General features: G+C 42.8%; 1 protein-coding gene across 3 annotated transcripts in view; it reads left to right on the top strand.

Annotated features, from left to right (window-relative positions):
- Nucleotides 1-20702, top strand: part of LOC132386050 (uncharacterized) — a 158051-nt gene that overhangs the window by 105039 nt on the left and 32310 nt on the right. For all 3 annotated transcript variants that reach the window (XM_059958340.1, XM_059958342.1, XM_059958341.1), the window contains 3 exons: nt 2467-2694; nt 3996-4223; nt 7352-7621. In XM_059958340.1, coding sequence (XP_059814323.1) covers nt 2467-2694; nt 3996-4223; nt 7352-7621 — 726 coding nt within the window. The remainder of the gene's footprint in view (nt 1-2466; nt 2695-3995; nt 4224-7351; nt 7622-20702) is intronic.

Raw genomic sequence — 20702 nt, forward strand, 5'->3', positions numbered from 1 at the left:
TGCTCCCGGTGTGGCCTTTTATATATTGGAGAGACCCGATGCAGACTGGGAGACCGTTTCGCTGAACAACTACGCTCTGTCCGCCAGAGAAAGAAGGATCTTCCTGTGACCAAACAGTTTAATTCCACTTCGCGTTCACATTCTGATATGTGAAATCATGGCCTCCTCTACTCTTAATATGAAGCTACACTCAGGTTGGAGGAACAACACGTTATATTCCATCTGCGTAGTCTCCAACATGATTGCATAAACACTGATTTCTCTAACTTGGTTTAATACTCCCACTCCACTTCTTTACCAGTCCCCTATTTATTTGTTTATTTATTTTTCTTTTTTCTCTCCCTTTTTTCACTCTGTCCTTCTCACAATAACTCTTTGCCTGCTCTCCATCTTCCTCTGGTGCTCCCCTCCCCTTTCCTTCTCCCCAGAAACCTGTCCCATGATCTTTTCCCTTCTCCAGCTGCGTATCGCTTTTACCAAACAACTTTCCAGCTCTTAGCTTCATCCCTGTCTTCTATAATTTCTAATCTCCCACACCCGCCCCCCACGTTCAAATTTCTTACTCTCCCTTTTTTAAAAGTCCTGACGAAGGGTCTCGGCGCAAAACTTCGACTGTGCTTCTTCTTAAAGATGCTGCCTGGCCGTCTGCGTTCCAACAGCATTTTGTGTGTGTTAATTGAATTCCCAGCCTGTGCAGATTTTCTCGTTCTTGCGAATCTGCAATTCATAGCGCTTTATCATACGTGGTATTTATAACAGGAAAGTCAATATAACACAGAAATACAGTTGAGTCAGCATTAATTAATCGTTCTAATAACCTGGTGGAAGAAGCTGTCCCAGTGACTGCTGGTCTTTGATTTTCTGTTGTGGTACCTTTTCCCGGATGGTAGCAGCAGAAACAGTTTTTACTATGAGTGACGAGGGACCCAAAGATCTCTTTGCACACCTGTCTTTCTAAATTTCCTGAAGCTTACACCGACAGATGCGCTCTGCTGTTTTCACCAAGCTCTGCAGGTCATTGCGATTGAGTTAAGTACAGTTCCCATACCAGGCAATCGGGATTGTCTCAATTGTACCCTTATAGAAAGTTTAATGGATTTGGGGGCCCGTACCAGACATGATCAACCGTCTGAGCTGAAGGAGACACTATTGTGCTTTTTTTCACCACATAGCCGATTTGTGCTGACCACGTGTTATCCTAGACGATGTTAATGCCGAGGAACTTCCAGCTGATCACCCTCTCATCCCCTGACCCCAATCGTGTCAACACGGATGAGCCTATCTCCATTCTTCCAGCAGTCTACAGCTGGATTATTTATTTTGGCAACATTGAGAGAAAGGTTGTTTTCTTGACACCACTCTGTCAGGGTTATGACTTTTTTTCTGCCGGCTGCCTCATTCTGTTTGTGATCTTGCCAATCCGTGTAATTTCGTTCACAAATATTATTAGCAGTTTGGTGCTGTGGTTCGTCAAAGAATCATGGCTATACAGAGAGTGGAGGAGGTCTCATGTCCAAATTCAGATCATTAGCCGGCTCTGCTAATAGCTCCGTGACGCAATAGAAGGAAGTGAAAACCATAGAAAGAGTGCGGAAGAGATTTGCAAGGATGTTCCCTGGATTGGGGAGCATGCCCTTCGAGGCTATGTTGAGTGAACTTGGTCCTTCCTCCTTGGACCGACAGAGGATAAGAAGTGACCTGATAGAATTGTATAAGATGATGAGAGGCACTAATCGTGCGAATCGTCAGAGGCTTGTTCTTAAGTCTGAAATAGCTAACACGAGAAAGCGCAGTTTTAAGGTCAATGTTAAGGTAAAGGTTAAGGTAAGCAGGTACAGTGGAGATGTCATCGGTAAGCTATTGCGCAGAGAACGATGAGTGCGTGGAATGGGCAGCAGGCGACGGTGGCAGAGGCGGAAACGATAGGGTCTTTTAAGAGGCTCTTGGATCGCTACCCAGAACTTTGAAAAAATAGAGAGCCAAGGTTAAATATACGTAATTTCTAAAATAAGTATCTACACCAGGAAATCTGCAGAAGCTGAAAATTCAAACAACAACACACACAAAATGCTGCTGGAACACCGCAGGCCAGGCAGCATTTATAGGGAGAAGCACTGTCGACATTTCGGGCCGAGACCTTTCGTCAGGACTAATAAGTGCCTGCTGGGTACAGGCAATATGGGCCGAAGAGCCTGGATAGTGCTCTAGGTTTTCAATGTGTCTATGCAAGCAGAATTCGGTATGCTTCAAAGTTGACATGTCACGGATTAAGTTATTTTGTAGCTTGATTTGGTTGATTTAACATATCTCTTCCAACTTTCAACCCAGTTCTCCAAAGAAATGTTTTATTTCATGATAAATAATCAAATAATCAGCAGAAATAATAAGCAAATAATCAGCAGAATTTTCCCTCCAGAAATTTATAACAATATTACAATATTAACCCATTCCATAAAATTCCTCCAGATTCTCTCGGAGAAAGTGATCGAAGCCAGTTGATCCACAGTGGATCCAAAAGCGATGCAGAACAAAAGACGTGTCCTGCTGAAAGTAAAGCTGAACTTCCCACAGCAGTTGGCCAACAGACTGACAGCAAATCTGAAGATAGCATAACAAATAGACTGTATGAAGATCAACCAGTGACATCAGCAGAATTCGAGTTAAAAGGTTCGGAAAGCATGCTAAGAGAAAATGGTAAGAATTGTTTCCTTATATCCTCCGGCGAATGAAATGACATCCAAACTTATTTAATAGAATTCGTTATCATTCATATCTTGTAATTCTGGAAATGACTCAAAGCTCACAGAAGACATATTGCCATGCTCAAAGTAAACAAATAATCGCAATGTAATTTTCGGGATTCAACGTGCATTCAGAATTAAACTATGTATGTAGCATATAACCCTGACATTTGTCTTCGCACAACAGCAACGAAACAAAGTAAACCAAACTCCAATGCGTAAAAAATATCGCGTAAAAACGGGCAAACAAATCTAGTGCTGTTTATTTAGAAGCAGAAACACACACAGAATGATGGAGGAACTCTGCATGCCAGGCAGCACCTAATGAAAAGAGTAGACTGTATTTTTTTCGGGCCCTGATCCTCCTTCAGTACTCCAGGGGCAGGCACAGGAGAGCAGTGTACAGGAACCATGGTGGACAAAGCCTGCTGAAACTCTAGAGAAGCAGAAAAAAACACCTACGAGACGTTCAAAAATAGATAATGATAGACGCCTAGAAAATGATGCTAGCAGGAAGGACCTGAAGAATGAAATTAGGAGAGAGAATGATCCATACGAATGACTTAGCCAACAGGATTAAGGAAACCTCAAGGCATTTTACAAGTACATGAAGAACAAGAAGACAAGATGTCAGAGTATAGGACCAATTAAGCGTGACAGTGTGCATGGATGTATAAGATGACGAGTGGCAATGATCGTGCGAATCGTCAGAGGCTCTTTCTTAAGACTGAAATAGCTAACACGAGAAAGCGCAGTTTTAAGGTAAATAAGGTAAAGGTTAAGGTAAGCAGGTAGAGTGGAGATGTCATCGGTAAGCTATTGCGTAGAGAATGATGAGTGCGTGGAATGGGCTGCAGGCGTCGGTGGCGGAGGCGGAAACGATAGGGTCTTTTAAGAGGCTCTTGGATCGCTACACAGAATTTGGAAAAATACTGGACCAGGGATAACCATACGTAATTTCTAAAATAAGTACCAGTTGGGTACAGCAATATGGGCCGAAGAGCCTGTATAGTGCTCTAGGTTTTTAACGTTTCTACGCAAGCAGAATTCGGAATGCTTCAAAGTTGACATGTCACGTGTTACTGCAGTGCGGTTTAAGTTAAGTTGTAGCTTGATTTGATTGATTTAACATTTCACTTCCAGTTTCCAATCCAGACTCTAGAGAAATGTTTTATTTCATAATGCAAATAATCAGTAGAATTTTCCCTCCAGAAATTTATGAAAATATTAACACATTCCATAAATTTCCTCCAGATGCTCTCGGAGAAAGTGAACGAGGCCAGTTGATTAACAGTGGATCCAAAAGCGGTGCAGAGCAAAAGATGGGTCCTGCTGAAAGTCAAGCTGAACTCCCCACAGCAGTTGCCAAACAGCCTGTCAGCAAACCTGACGATAGCATAACAAATAAACTGTATGAAGATCAACCAGTGACTTCTCCAGAATTCGAGTTAAAAGGTTCGGAAAGTATGCCAAGAGAAAATGGTATGAATTATTCCTTCTATCCTCCGGCGAATGAAATGTCTACCAAACTTATTTAATAGACATCTTTATCGTTCATGTCTTGTTATTCTGGAAATGACTCAAAGCTCACAGAAGGCATATTGCCATGCTCAAAGTAAACAAATAATCACAATGTAATTTTCGGGATTCAACGTGCATTCAGAATTAAGCTATGTTTGTAACATATAACCCTGACATTTGTCTTTGCACAACAGCAACGAAACAAAGTAAACCAAACTCCAATGCGTAAAAAATATCGCGTAAAAACGGGCAAACTAATCCAGCGAACACAAAGTATAAACATTTTCAAACCGCAGGGCAATGAAATATATTGCCATTCTGAAAACAAAACACTGTTTACCTGGCGGCAGGCAGAAATGTGAGCTTGCAGGTAAAACAATAATTGTAGGAACATTTCGTTATCGTCTATTGCGCATTACATCACATTAATGATTTACTGATAAGTTTTAATTTCCACATGGTGGCAATCACTGGAATTGAAGCAGTAATGTAACATTAGCGAACGCACGCCGGCCGCAATTGAATGCACGTATGCACAAATGAAAATAAGCGCTGGACTGACGGCGTATTGGGTGACATATATTGATACTCCTACATTTAGGAGTTTCCCCCATAGATGCAAAATGGGAAAAAAAGTGCGACGTTCGTGTTTAGATTATTATCCTTATGGACGGTGTATCTACAGCCAGAGATGATCTGATGTGCGGGAAGCGTGTGCAGCGTGAATCTCTACACCAGTGAGAATTGATTCTGAGCCAAAATTAGGGTGAGGACCGCAACGACTAGGGGCAGTTGTGCTCTGCATAAACTGCTTTGACAAACTCACTGCCGAACTGGAGGAATCAACCCTCTCTGAAAAGATCCTGTAACTCTTTAATAGAATTGTACTGAATTGAATCGTTTCATTTCCCAACGTTCTTCACATACATGAGCAGTAACAAAATAAACTTTATGTTACGTCTCTATCTAAACGTGCTATATTTTCCATAGTTATTTATCAAGAATAATATGTACATCAAGATAGTCAATAAAGCAAAGAAATACAGTTGTGTCAGCATTAATTCATCAGTCTAATAACCTGGTGGAGGAGGCTGTTCCAGTGACTGCTGGTCCTGGCTCTTCTGTTACCGTACATTTTCTCGGATGGTAGCAGATGGAATAGTGTGTAGTTGGAGTGACTTCAGTCCCAAATGATCCTTCGGACCTTATTTGCACAACTGTCTTTGTAAAGCTCCTGAATAAACGAAAGCTTACATCTAAAGATGCGCTGAGCCCTCCATACCACACGTTGCAGACAACTGCAATTAAAGGAGGTACAATTCCCATTCCAGGCAGTGAGGCAGCCACTCAGGATATCTCAATAGAACCCCATATGGAACGTTCATTGGAATTTGGGTGGGTCCTGTACCAAACATCAGCAACTGTCTGAGCTGAAAGAGGCACTGTTTTGCCTTTTTTCACCACACAACCGGTTTGTACAGACCTCGTGAGATCCTCGGTGATGGTTTTGCCGTGGAACTTAAACTTGTTCACCTTCTCAATCCCATATCGATTCATGTTAATATGTATGAGCTTGACTTCATTCCTCCTGCAGTCCACAACCAGCTCCTTTACTTTGGCGACGTTGAGGGAGTGGTTATATTCTTGTGTCGGGATGATGACATTTTCTCTGCAGGCTGCCTCATTCCTACTTGTGATTACTCCATTCAGTGTAGTGTCGTTCAGAAATTCAAGTAGCAGTTTGGTGCCGTGGCTCGTGACAGAGCTATGGGTATTCAGAGAGTGAAAGAGGGTTAATTTACAAATTCAGCTCATTAGCCGCCTCTTCTAACAGCTGCTTGACGCAATGGTGCGAAGGCCACCATCATAAACAAATAAGACCATGGTCGTTATGATTTAATGTTCAACAAATCAGGAGCGTGTTATCTAAGAAATGTTCTGAAAATATTGACAATACACAATTATAAGCGGGCAAGAAATAACAGATCGTATAATGAATAAAATTATAAAGTGTGTTTATTAATTTCAGCTTCATGAAATAAGTATAGACAGAAACTGAAGTAAGAGAAGTGTAACTTAAAGACACCATTGCCGTCACTTAAATCTAAATACGAGCATGGCCATTAGTGTTCGTTTCGTCCTAAAGCTCGGTCAAACCATAACTCACGGTGCTGAATTCTCATCACTGTTGACCGGTAGACCTTCCCATCTCGGGATCCTTCATCTCGCAAATCATCGCTTGTACTCGCGCCTTCTTTTCGAATCTCCCGATCTTACCCTTATCGCATCTACCATCTAAAGATGTAGAACGAGACTACTGTCCTTCATAAAACACTTCCCCACACCTCTCTCGAACCTTCTCACAAATCTCAAAATCCTGACTGATTAACTCGCATTCCTACGTTGGACGGTATGTGTCTTTAACTTAACTGAAGCCAAAACATGCTTTCCAGTGTCATGACACACTGCTTTTATAGGAAACTCCTAATATAATTTAGTTCCAAGCACAGTAGAATAAATCCTAATCAGGGCTTCGCATTAAGTAGTGGTACGACAGTTTAGCGACAAATATTTAACAACTATCTAAACAAGCTGACGTTGTTAAGATTTATTTTATCGTACGGGACGCCTCTGGCATTGATTATATCTCAAAATTTTGTATTTAAATATAAAAATTAAATTGAATGCGTAGGATCCCAAATGAACTGAATAAACTGAAATGTTGTAGTACAAATGTATATTAAAATACCAAATATTTGAAGTAAATCCTCAATTTCAGCTCATGTTAGTGAACATAATGCTGTATTTTCCACGCATCCAAGATCACGGTAAACACCAGTTCTATACATGGATCTCAGAACGTGCCGAGTTTAGGTATCCCTGAGCTAAAATATTTCGGAACGATGCTGGTCTGGCATTTTGTATTTGTTGTAAGTGAAACGAAAGGATCATGTGCCATGTGCTGGCGTGTGTGGCCGTGTTGATTAAGTAATTTCAAACTGAAAATACTCCTCAATCTCGCAGCCACAGGGACGAATGAGCAACTTTCTTTCATCATAACAGAACTGAAATTTTAATATTCCTTCCAGAGTTTAAAGGAAACGCTGCCTTGCCTCAAGAAATTATCCAGGAAACACCAAAAGAAAATAAACAACACCAGGAAGACCGCCGTCAATCTGTTAATAATTCCGAGTTTAAACTGGATGCTGATCAGGTCCAGCCGACTTCTCAGCCACGGGCTGGGCAACAACCTGCTATCGAAAGTAAAAAATACATCGTCAAGAAAGCTGATGAAGTTCAAACACTGTCAACACCAGGAGCGGAGATGCAAAGCCACGAGGAGAACGTAGTCGGAAATGGTAAGGGTTTTCGTTATAATTTCCCGCAAAAAATTGCGTATTGAGGACAATACATATAAAATGTGTTAGCCGTGCACTACCGCGCTATGACTAGCGTTCATATTACTGCACATTTATTGATAAGCTCCGAACAATCATAAGCAACTGATCATTCTGTTATATAAGGTTTATTTAGCAGCAGAAACATGCACAGAATGCTGGAGGAACTCTGCAGGCCAGGCAGCACGTAATGAAAAGAGTAATCTGTCTTCTTTGCGGGCCTTTAATCTCCTTCAGGACAGCAGACACAGGAGAGTAGTGTACAGGAACCATGGTGAACAAAGTCTGTTGAACATCTAGAGAAGTAGAAAAGAAAAGCCTACGAGAGGTTCAAAAATAGATAATGATAGACACCTAGAAATTGATAAGGCTGGCAGGAAGGATCTGAAGAATGAAATTAGGAGAGAAAAGGGGACATACGAATGCCTTGGCCGACAGGATTATGGAAACAACAAGGCATTTTACAAGTATATGAACAGCAAGAGGATAAGACGTCAGAAAATCGGACCAATTATGCGTGACAGTGGAAAAGTGTGTATGGAACCGGAGGAGATAGCAAAGGTGCTTAATAAACAATTCACTACGGAAAAGAAGCCCGGTAATTATAGGGATAACTAACAGCAGACTGCAAGCTACACTATTCTGATATTAAGGAAGAGAATGTGCTGGATCTTTTGGAAAGCATCAAGTTGTATAATTCACTGGGACCGGACGTGATGTACCCATGGCTACTGTGAGAAGCGACTGTGGAGATTGCTGAGACTCTGGCAATGATTTTTGCATCGATAACGGAGACGGCAGAGGTTCCGGAGTATTGGAGTTTAGCGGATATGTTTTCCCTTATTTGAAGAAAGGGAGTAGATATAGTTCAGTAAATTATAGACCACTGAGTCTTCAGTGGTTGCAAAGTTAATGGAGAAGATCCTGAGAGGGAGGATTTATGAATACTTAGAGAGGCAATGTATGATCAGGAATATTTAACATTGCTTTATCAAAGGCAGGTCCTGCCTGATGGGCCTAATTGAATTTTTTTGAGGATGTGACTAAACATATTGATGTAGACAAGACAGTAGATGTAGAGTATATGGATTTCAGCAAGGACTTTGATAAGGTACCTCATGCAAGGCTCACTGCAAAAGTAAATAGCGGTGGGATCCAATGGGACATTGCTTAGTGGACCTAGAACTGACGCACACAGAAGCCAAAGGGTGGTTGTATCCACGTCGTATTCGGCATGGAGTTCCGTGACCAGTGGTGTGCCTCAAGGAACTTTTCTGGGACCCCTACTCTGCGTGATTTTTATAAATGACATAGATAAGGAAGTGGAAGGATGGATTAGTAAATTTGCTGATGACACAAAGGTAGCGGTGTTGTGGATAACGTGGGAAATTGATAGAATGCAAATCGGAGCTGAGAAGTGGCAGGTGGAGTTCACACTGACAAGTGCGAGGTGGTTTATTTTGGCAGTTCATATATGATGGCATAATATTGTATTAGTGGTATCACTCTTGATTGTGTGGAGGATCGGAGGGAAGTTGGGGTCTGAGTGAATCGGACACTCCAAGCTACTGTGCAGGTTGGCTGTGGTTAAACAGCAATACGGTGCATTGACCTTCATCAGTCATGGGAATGTGTTTCGGAGCCGAGATGGGATGTTGCAGCTATATAGGACCCTCGTCGGATTCTACTTGGAGCACAGTGCTCAATTCTAGTCGTATCATTGCAGGAAGGATGTAGAAAGGTGAAGAGGCGATTTACAAGAATGTTACCTGGATTAGGGCGCATGCCTTATGAAAAAAGGTTGAATGAACTTGGCCTTTTCTCATTGGAGTGACTGAGGATGAGAGATGACCTGATAGCGGTGTAGTAGAAGATCAGAGGCATTGATCGTGTGGATATTCATAGTCGTTTTACGAAAACTGAAATGGCTAACACGAGAAGTCACTGTTTTTCTGTGCATGGAAGTAGGAACACAAGGGACGTCAGGAGAAACTTATTACGCAGAGTGGTGATTGCGTGAAATGGGCAGCTGACGGCGGTGGTGTAGGCGAATACAGTAGATTCTATTAAGTGGCCCTTGGACCGGTACATGAAGCTCAGAAAAAAAATAAGCATACGTAATTTCTAAAGGAAGTACATGTTCTGCACAGCGCTGTGGACTGAAGAGTCGGTATATTGCTGATTTTTTTTTTATGTTTCTTTGTTTCAATGCGAGCAGAATTTGGTATGATTCAGAGTTAATATACAGCATGTTGCTGCAGTAATGATTAACTTCTGTTGTATTTGAATTTGATTAATTTCGAATTTCCCTTCCAAATTATAGCCTAGATTCCCGCGAAATGTTTCATTACATCTTGCAAGTAATCATTAAAATGTTGACATATTCCATAAAATTGCTTCTGATCTTCTGAAAGATATTGAACAAGGCCAGTTGATCCACAGTGAATCCGAGATCGATGAAGAGGAAAAGGCGGGTGCTGATGATATTCAAGCTGAATTTCTCACAGCACATCTGAAGATGTCACAGCAAATAAACTGTTTGAAGATTAACCTGCAACTTTACCAGAAACAGAGCTGCACGGTTCCGAAAACACGTCAAGAGAAAATATTGAGAATTGTTTCCTTATATCCATCTTCAAATGAAATATCTACCAAGCTTAATTAATACAGAGCTTTTCGTTCATAGCTCACGGATCTGGAAATGACTCAAAGCTCACAGAAGACATATTACTACGTTCAAAATAAGACGATAGACCATACGATTAAAGAGCAAATGTCGGACATTCGGCCCATCGACTGTGCAGCGCCATTTTATCATCAGCTGATCCATTCTCCCATTTAGTCCTACTCCCCCGCCTTCTCACCATAACTTTTGATGCCCTGGCTATTCAGATCCCTGTCAATCTGTGACTTAAATGCACCCAATGTCTTGGCGTCCACTGTCGCCAGTAGCAATAACTTCCAAAGATCACCACCGTCTGACTAAAAAAAAGTCGTCGTATCTCTGTTCTGACTTGGTGCCCTTCAATACTCAAGCCATGCCCTCTCGTACTAGACTCCCGCCCCGTGGGAAACAACTTTACCACATCCACTCTGTTCATGCCTTTTAACGTTCGAAATGTTTCTATGAGGTTCCCTCTCATTCTTCTAAACTCCAAGGAGTACAGTCCAAGATCGTTCAAATATTACTCATATTTTAACCCTCTCATTCCTGGAATCATTCTCGTGAATCTTCTCTGAACCCTGAGAAACGTCAGCACATCCATTCTTAAATAAGGAACCCGAAGTTCCACACAATACTTCAACTGTGTTCTTCCCAGTGCCTTATAGAGTCTCAACATCACAGCCCTGCTCCTATACTTTATTCCTCTAGAAATGAATGCCAACATTGCATTCGCCATCTTCACCAACGACTCAACCTGGATGTTAACCTCAAGGGTATCCTGCACGAGGACTCCCAAGTCCCTTTGCATCTCAGAACTTTGAATTCTCTCCCCATTTAAATAATAGTCTTCCCCTTTATTACTTCTACCAAAGCGCATGACCAGACATTTTCCAACACTGTGTTTTATTTGCTACTTCTTTGCCCATTCTCCCAAGCTATCCAAGTCTCACTGCAGACTCCCTGCTTCCTCAGCCTTTGGAGACCCCTCGAAGTATTTTTTGCATCACGAGCAAACTTAGCCACAAACCCAGCTATTCCATACTTGAAATCGTTGATATACAGCGTAAAATAAGCAGCCCCATCACGGATGCCTGTGGAACACCACTGGTGACCGGCAGCTATCAAAATGGATCCATTTATTCCCACTCTCAGTTGCCTGCCAATCAGCCAACGCTCTATCCACGTATGTAACTTTCCCATAATTTCATGGGCTTTTGTCTTGTTTAGCAGCCTCATTTGCGGCCCCTTGCCAAAGGCCTTCTGACAATCCAAATACACAACATCCTTGTCTAGCCTACTTTGAATTTCCTCAAAAATTGCAATTGGTTTGTCAGGCAGGATTTTCCTTTAAGGAAACCATGATGACTTCGGCCTTTCTTCTCATATGCCTCAGGGTACTCCTTATGCTCATCTTTGACAATCGCCTCCACCGACTTCCGAACCACCAATGTCAAGCTAACAGGTCTATAATTTCCTTTTTGCTTCCCTGCGACTTCTTAAATAGCGGAGTGACATTTTCAGTACTCCTGAACCTTGCCAGAATATATTGACTTTTGAAAGATCATTGCTAATGCCTCTGCGATCTCCACAGCCACTTCCTTCAGTACACGAGTGTGCATTTCATCTGGTCCGGGAAATTTATCTACCCTTTGACTATTCAGCTTACTGAGCACTCCCTCTGTCGTAATTGTGTCTGCACAGTTCTTATCCCTGACACCCTTGAGTGTCCTGTATAATGTTTATGTCTTCCTCAGTAAAGACTGATTAAAAATACTCGTTCTGTTCCATCTCCTTATTTACCATTACAATTTCTCCAGCATCATTTTCTATCGGTCCTATATCTACTCTCACCTGCCTTTTACTCATTATATACTTGAAAACGCTTTAAGCATCCTTTTTGATATTATGTGGTAGCTTATTGTCATAATTCATCTTTTCTCATTATTTCCCTCTAATAACCTTCTTAGCTCCCTTCTGTACGTTTCTGAAAACTTCCCAATCATCTGTCTTCCCACTAAGTTCTGCTTCTTCGTGTGTCCTCTCCATTGCTTTTACTTTGGCTTTGACTTCTCTTGTCAGACACGGTCATCATTTTTCCGTTCGAAAATTTCTTCTTTTTTGGAATATATAGGTCTTGCAACTTCCTCGCTTCTCGCATAAACTCCAACCACCGCTGCTCTGACATCCTTCCCACTAGTGTCCCTTTGCAGTCACCTTTAGCCAGTTCCACTCTCCTGTCACTGTAATTTCCTTTACTCCACTGAAATATTGACACATCGGATTTCGGCTTCTCTTTCTCAAATTTCACAGTGAACTCAATCATGTTATGATCACTGTCCCCTAGGTGTTCAACAACCTCTCCAGTCACCACCGGTTAATTACACAATACCCAATCCAGTACAGCGGAACCCCCTAGTATACTCAATATTCTGCAAATTCTGCAAAATTCTGCAATATTCTGCAGGTATTCTGCAAAGCCATCTCGTAAATATTCTACAAATTTCCTCTCTTGAGATCCAGGGCCAACCTGATGTTCCCAATCCACTCGCGTTTTAAAATCCACCAAGTGATGATAACACTACCCTTCTTGCAAGACTTTTCAATTTCCTGTTGTAATTTGTAGTCCACATCACTGAAGTTGTGTGGGGGCTTGTATATAACTGTAATCAGGGTCCTTTCACCCCTGCGATTTCTTAGCTCAACACATAAAATTTCTGCACCTTTCGATTCTCTATCACCTCTTTCTAATTATTTAATATCATTTCTTATCAATAAACACACGACACCCACTCTGCCTACCTGCCTAACCTTCTGATACGTCGTATATCCTTGGACGTTCAACCCCAAGAGTCGTGCATCCTTTAGCTACGTCTCAGTGATGTACGCAACATCATACCTGCCAATCTGTAGCTGTACGACACGGTATCCAGCGTAGTCCTTATGCTGCGTGTATTTAAATATAACACCTTAAGTACAGTATTTGGTACATTTGCATTGGATGCACTGCATCTGTATTCCACTGGAACTGATCCCAATGGTTGCAAGTTTGCCCCATTACCTGCCTGTCCTGACTGACATTTTACTGCTCACTAGCTTAGATTTATTTTTGTTTTCCCCGTCCTCCGCTCTATCATTTCGGTTCCCATCCCCCTACCAAATTAGTTTAAACCGTCTCTATCTGATCTATTAAACCTTTCCGCCAGGATATTAGTCCTCTTCGGGTTCAGGTGTAAGCCATCCTTTTTAAACAGGGCATAATGCACCCAGCAAAGATCCTCAATGATCGAAGATTCTGAAGCCTGCCCCCTGCACCAATCCCTCAGTCACGCGGTCATCTGCCTGATCCTACTAGTCTTGACCTCGCTAGCACGTGACACAGGTAGCAATCCTGAGATTACTACTCTGCAGGACCTGATTCTCAGCTTCCTTCCTAACTCACGGAAATCTCATTGCAGGACCTCCTCCCTCTTACTATCTATATTATTTGTACCAACATGTAGCAAGGCAGCTGTCTGCTCGTCCGCTCTCTTAAAATATTGTGGACTCGATCCGAGAAATCCCGTACCCTGGCACCTGGGAGACAACACACCATGCCGGTATCTAACAACACACAGAAAATGCTGGTGGAACACAGCAGGCCAAGCAGCATCTATAAGGAGAAGCACTGTCGACGTTTCGGGCCGAGACCCTTCGTCAGGCCTGGCATTTCTATCAGGCTCACCGAATCTCCTGTCTGTTCCCCTGACTATGTAATCCCCTATGACTACCGCATTCCTCTTCCCCTCCTTCCCTCCTGCAAAACAGCGCCGGGCTCAGTGCCAGAGACCCGGTCACCGTGACCGTCCCCTGTCAGGTCATTGCCCTCAACAACATCCAAAACGATATACTTGTAGTTGGGGGGGGGGGGCAGCCACAGGCATTCTCTTCACTATCCAGGCATGGCCTTTCCCTCTCCTGACAGTCATCCAGTTTTCTGTCCTGTAGCCTCGAGATAACTATCTCCCTGTATCTCCTGTCTATCACCTCTTCACTTTCCCTTGTTGACAGTAGGTCATCAAGCTGCAGCTCCTGAAAATGAACAAGACCAGGAAGATCGCAATCAATCTGATATAGATTCCAATCAAAATCAGGATGCTGATCAAAACCCCGTCAAATCTCAGCCATCGGCTGAGCAACGGCACGCTACCGAAAGTGAAGAAGCCATTGCCAATAAAGATGATGAAGTTCAAAGGTCACCAAGCGCGGAGATGCAAATTCCCGAAGAGAACATTGATGGAATTCGTAAGCGCTTTTTTTGTTACAGTATGCAGCAGTTACAAGATACTAGGATGATACATAGAAAATGCGTTAGCCGTGCTCTGCAGCGCTAAGACTACCGTTTATATTACTGCAGATATATTGGAGAGCTCTAAATAATCTTATGTATTTTATTATTATGTTAAGACCTATATTTAGCTGAAGAAACACACACACAATGCTGGAGGAAATCTGCAGGTCAGGCAGCACCTAATGAAACGAGTAAACTGTCTGCGTTTGGGGCCGAGACCCTCCTTCAGGGCACCAGTCTGAATCCTGCTCTCTTTTATGGCATTCCCAATGCAAGTTCACCAGAGTGTGAAGATTCTGAGTATTGCATTGGAAATCAACATTACAGCTCACTTGTGCACAGAGTATAAAGCTGTCCTTGGTTAGAGAGCAGGAATTGATTTACGTGACTACAATGTGTTTATTGTCCTATTCTAGCAGACATGTATAAATCGAAATGATATCCAGTGTGATGTTCTCATGTATGTTCCAAAATGAGGGTGATATATGTGCTAGTTCCATACCTGCTAGGTGTATATCGGATTTATGAATAGCAAATGACACTGCTGATGATCGTCAACATGCCAGGTCTCGCATTTTGCACGTGCTCGGTGGCAAATAATTGCGTGGAGTCTAAAGAGATGGAGGTGACGCGATGTGGCTTTTTAAATCTGTATTTACTCGGGTGACGTAGAGAGAGTCGAAAGAATAAAGGAAAGCGTCATCACATTCATGAATCCCAAACAGATTACAGTCGAGGCGGTAATTTGTTCTAAGAGGAATTAGGCTGCATAAATGACTTGGTCTGACAAGCTGTTCCCTGCGAAATGCAAGTACGGAAGATATTGACGGAGTGCTCATCCTTACAAAAATAAAGCATCCTTACAAAAATGTGGCGTACCAGAGGTTTGAAGGATAGCCAATATTGTTTAAGATAGTATCTGAAATGAAGCCGGAAATTATATGGCGTCGAGCCTGGCATCGGAAGTGAAAAGTTTTTGGAAGGTATTCTCATATACCGAATATATGAGTATTTCGAAATTAATGGACTCATCAGGGAGTGTCAGAATGGCTTTCTGTGAAGGAATGTCGTGATAACCCATCTCATAGCGTTTTCGATGAATTTACCGGGACAGTTGACGAAGGCAAGACAGAGAATGTTTCCTACAAGGACTTTAGTAAGGCATTTACCAGCACCTGCATTAGAGGTTGGTCACAAAGGTTCAGTCGCTCGGTATTCAAAGTGAGGTGGTAAATTGCATAAGACGTTGAATTCGTGGAAGATGGCAGAATGTGGTAGTAGATGGCTGCCTTTCTGACGAGGTCTGTGACTAGTGGTGTGCCGCAGGACTTGCTGCTGAGACTTTTCTAGTTTGTCATCTGCATCAACGATCTGAATGATACCATCGTTAACGTAATAAGCAAATTTGCTGATGAAGCAATATTTGGGTGTAGGGAAGTCTATCATGGCCTGCGGCGTGGTCTGGGCAGCTGGAAATATGGGTTGAAAATTGGCAGAAGGAATTTACTGCAGAAGCAGGGCAGGACTTACAAGGTGAACAGTAGGGCACAGAGAAATAACGTAAAACTAAGTGATCTGTGTAAACAGGGCAATAATTCATTGAAAGTGGCGCCACAAGGAGATATGTTTGTAAAAATAGCTGTTGGAAAATTCGTCTTCATAAATCGAAGTACTGAGTGCAAAAGATGAGGCCTAATGTGTAGTGCTGTGCCCAGACTTGGAAAGATACAAATAAGTTTGAGGAGTGCAGAGAAAAATTACAAGTGTATTGCCGAGTCCGGAGGAGATGAGTTATGAGCAGATTAATCTGTTTGGGACTTCATTGCTTGGGAGGAGATTTTATACAGGAATAGAAGATGATGAAGGCTATATAAAGGATAAATACCAGCAGGCCTTTTTCCATTGAGGACTAAAACTAGCGGTCATTTGCTAAGTGTGAAATATAAAAGCATTAATGGGTATATGAGTAGAAATATGAATGGGCCATGAGAGTGTGGAGACAGCTGCCAACACAACTGGTGCCTGTAGGGTTGATTTCAACTTTCTGCAGATGTTTGGATAGATACAAGGTAGGAAGGAATGCGGAGGGCTATAGTGCCTATGCGGCTGGATGGGAGTAGGAATTTTAAATGGTACGGCACGGAGTTTATAGGCTGAATAAGCTGATCATGTGTTGTACGTGTCAGTGACTCTGTACTCTGTTGAGTTCCACAATATTTTTTATAAAGTTTATCACACAAATTATCCTGTCGTGTGATGCTGCCACAAGCACCAAATAATTTGTTTGCTGAAGTTTTTTTTTTCATAGTTGCAATCCACGAGGCATCTAAATATTTCCTGATGAAGTGTCTCGGCAGAAAATGTTCACTGTTTATTTCTGAGCATAGATGCTGCCTGGATTGATGAAATGCGCCAGCATTTTGTGCTCTGGATGATGTGATGGTGCAGGGGATGGTGCCAGATTTGTGGATTATTGCAATGACTTCTGGGAAAAGTGAGATCTTCAAAACAGAGACAGATGCATATGAACTACCGAGTTTGATATTTAGTGATTCAGATGATTCAAAAGGAATAGGGAGTGGGGAAAATGGAGGGTATATAGGCGTTGCTAAATATATTTAGCTGTAGAAATAGTTGACACCGTGGAGGTAGCGTCAATTTACACAACCGACTGCCAGCGAATCAGTAATTTCCAATAAAGCTGATGAAAAACAATCTACCCAGCTTATTGGTTTTTCATGTTAGCAAATCACAAGTGCTTGACTTATTGATTTCCGGTAAACCATAAAATATAGGAGCAGAATTAAGTCATTTTACCCAACTCATCTGCTCCGCAATTTCATCACAGCTGATTAAATTTACCTCAGCCCCAATCACCTGCGACCTCCCCGTTTGGCTTCATGTCCTGACAAATACAAATTCTCTCAACTTCTGCCTTAGATATAAATAAAAAACCTTCCCTCCACAGCTGCCAGTGGCAAAGAAATCAACAGCTTCTTCACTTTCTGTTGAAAGAAATTCCTCATCGTTTCCGTTCTAAAAGGACAACCCTCTGTTCTAAAGCTGCGTCCGTTGGTCAGATTGTCCCACCATAGGAAATGTCCTCCCCACAGCCATACTACAGAATCATTTTCACCAATCGAAAGATTTCAATGAGGTCGACATTCATTCTTCCCAATTGTAGTGAATATATGCCCAGAACTATCGAACACAGCAGAGCGGTCAATGAATAAGTGGGCCAGTGAAAGAGTGTAGCTTTGAGGCTTTGACTCGAGAGGCTTCGACGGGAAGAGGCGGAGGACGAGCCTGTTCCCAGTTAGTCTTTACAATGCCTCCTGAGATGGTGATGCGCCTCTCCTATGAGAGGTGGCAATTTTCGGGGAATTCCCCTCTCCCGCAGAGTCAGACTCACATCTGCCAGACGTGCATGCGGCTGGGCGATCAGAAAGACCGTCTGAGGAATCTAGAGCAGCAGCTGGATGACATTCCACTCATAAAGGAGGAAGAGGCAGTCATAGATGAGTGCTACAGGGAGGTAGCCACACTTAGGCTACCGGAAGCAGGTCGTTGGGTAAAAGTCAGAGGGTGGAATGCAAAGGTGAGTAAACAGGTAATGCAGAGCACCCCTGTAACCATTCCCCTGGATAATAAGTTTACCGTCCTGGATACTGTTGGTGAGGAGGACAGACCAGTTGTGAGCTACAGTGACAGGGCCTCTGGCATTGTCTCTGGCCCTATGGTACAGAAGGGCGGTCGGAGAAGACGAAAGCTGTCGTCATTGGAGACTCTATAGTCAGGGGAGCAGACAGGAGATTTTGTGGAAATGAGAAGAACATCCGCATCGTTTGTTGCTCCCGGGTGTCCGGGTCCGAGAAATCTCTAATCTGCTGCATGACATCCTGGTACGGGAGGAAAAGCAACCAGAAGTCGTGATACAGGTTGGTGGCAACGAGATAGGCAGGAAGAGGAATGAGGTCCGGCAGTTGGAGTTTCAGGAACTAGGCAGAATGCTGAAGAACAGGACCTCAAGGGTGGCTTTTTCAGGATTACTGCCAGTACTACATGACAGTGATGGTAAGAATTGAAGTAGCTGGTAATTAAATGTGTGGCTGAGGAGTAGGTGCAGGCAACAGTGTTTAGTTTTCGGATCACTGGGATCTCCTCTGGAAAAGCTGGGATCTGTACAGATTGGATGGGTTGCACCTGAAATCGAGGCGGAGCAATATCCTTGCTGGTAAGTTTTCTAGGATGGTTCGGGAGGGTTAAAACTAATTTGCAAGGGGAATGGGAACCGGAGCGATAGAGCAGTGTAAGAGTGCATGTAGTATAGCCAGATCTAACAGATAGAGAGGCTTTGAGGAAAATCAAGCAGAATTAGGGGTATTAAAGTAGAAGAGTAGCGTGTGTGTGCTTCAGTGCAAAAAGCATCAAGAGCAAAGGTAATGAACTGACAGCTTGGATACACACATAGAATTATGCTGTAGTGGCCATTACAGAGACTTGGTTGGCACGAGGGCAGGAGTGAATTCTAAATATTCCTGGAGTTCAGTGCTTTTAAAAGGATAGAGAGGGGAGTGGAATGGGAGGAGGGGTGGCATTACTAGTCAGGGGCACTACCCACACTACAGCAATGGTGGGTAATGTAGCAGGATCCTCTTTTGAGTCGGTATGAATGGAAGTAAGGAACAGGAAGGGAGCAGTTACTCACTGGGGTTATTCTGTAGGCCCACTGTTAGCTACAGAGATACCGGGGCGTAGATTGGGAGGTTGATTTTGGAAAGGTGCAAAAGCAACAGGGTTGTTACCATGGGTGTCTTTAACTTCCGTAATATTGATAGGCACCTGGTTAGTTCAAAGGGTTTTGATGGGGCAGCGTTTGTTAAGCGTGTCCAGGACGGATTCCTGTCACAGTCTGTTGACAGGCCGAATAGAGGGAATGCCATACTACATCTACTATTAGGTAACGAAACGGGTCAGGTCACATATCGCTCATTGGGTGAGCATCTGGGTGGACAATGGCCTCCGCTCCCTGGCCTTTAGCATTATTATGGAAAAGGATAGAATCAGAGAAGACAGTATTTTGCTTTAATAGGAGAAAGGCAACATATAAGGCTATTAGGCTAGATCTAGCGGGTTAGAATTGGGATGAAGATTTTGCAGGGAAACATACTATGAACGTGTGATCGATGTTTAAGGATCTCTTGCAGGATGTTAGGGGTAAATTTGTCCCGGTGAGTAAGATAAGGAATGGTAGGGTGAAATAATCATGGGCGACAAGTGAGGTGGAAAATCAATCAGGTGAAAGAAGGCAGGATACGTGAGGATTAGGAAGCATGGATCATATGGGTCTACTGAGGAATATTGGGTAGCAAGAAAGGAGCTTAAGAAGGGATTGAGAAGAGCAAGAAGTGGGCATGAGAAGGCCTTGGCGAGTAGAGCAAAGGAAAATCCCAAGGCTTTCTTCAATTATGTGAAGAACAAATGAATGACAGGAGTGAAGGTAGGACCGATAAGAGATAAAGGTAGGAAGATGTGCCTGGAGGCTGTGGAAGGGAATGAAATCCTCATTGAATCCTGGTATTTGTTATTCACCAATGAGAGGGAACTTGATGACGGTGAGACCAATATGAGTGAGGTTGATGTTCGGTAGCATGTTGATATTAAGGGAGAGGAAGTGTTGGAGTTGTTAAAATACATTAGCATGGATAAGTCCCTGGGGCATGACGGAATATTCCCCAGGATGCTCGACGAGGCGAGGGAAGAGATTGCCTAGCCTCTGACTAGGATATTTATATCCTCGTTGTCCACGGGAAAGATACCGGAGGTTTGGTGGGAGGCGAATGTTGTCCCCTTTGTTCAAAACTGTTAGTTGGGATTTTCCGGGTAATTATAGGTAGTGAGCCATACGTCTGTGGTGGAAAAACTGTTGAAAAATATTCTTAGAGATAGGATCTATGGGCATTTCGAGAATCATGGTCTGATCAAGGACAGTCAGCATGGCTTTGTGCAGGGCAGATCGTGTCTTACAAGCCTGTTAGAGTTCTTTGAGG

Source organism: Hypanus sabinus, unplaced genomic scaffold (genome assembly GCF_030144855.1).
Source record: "Hypanus sabinus isolate sHypSab1 unplaced genomic scaffold, sHypSab1.hap1 H_1, whole genome shotgun sequence".
NCBI lineage: Eukaryota > Metazoa > Chordata > Chondrichthyes > Myliobatiformes > Dasyatidae > Hypanus > Hypanus sabinus.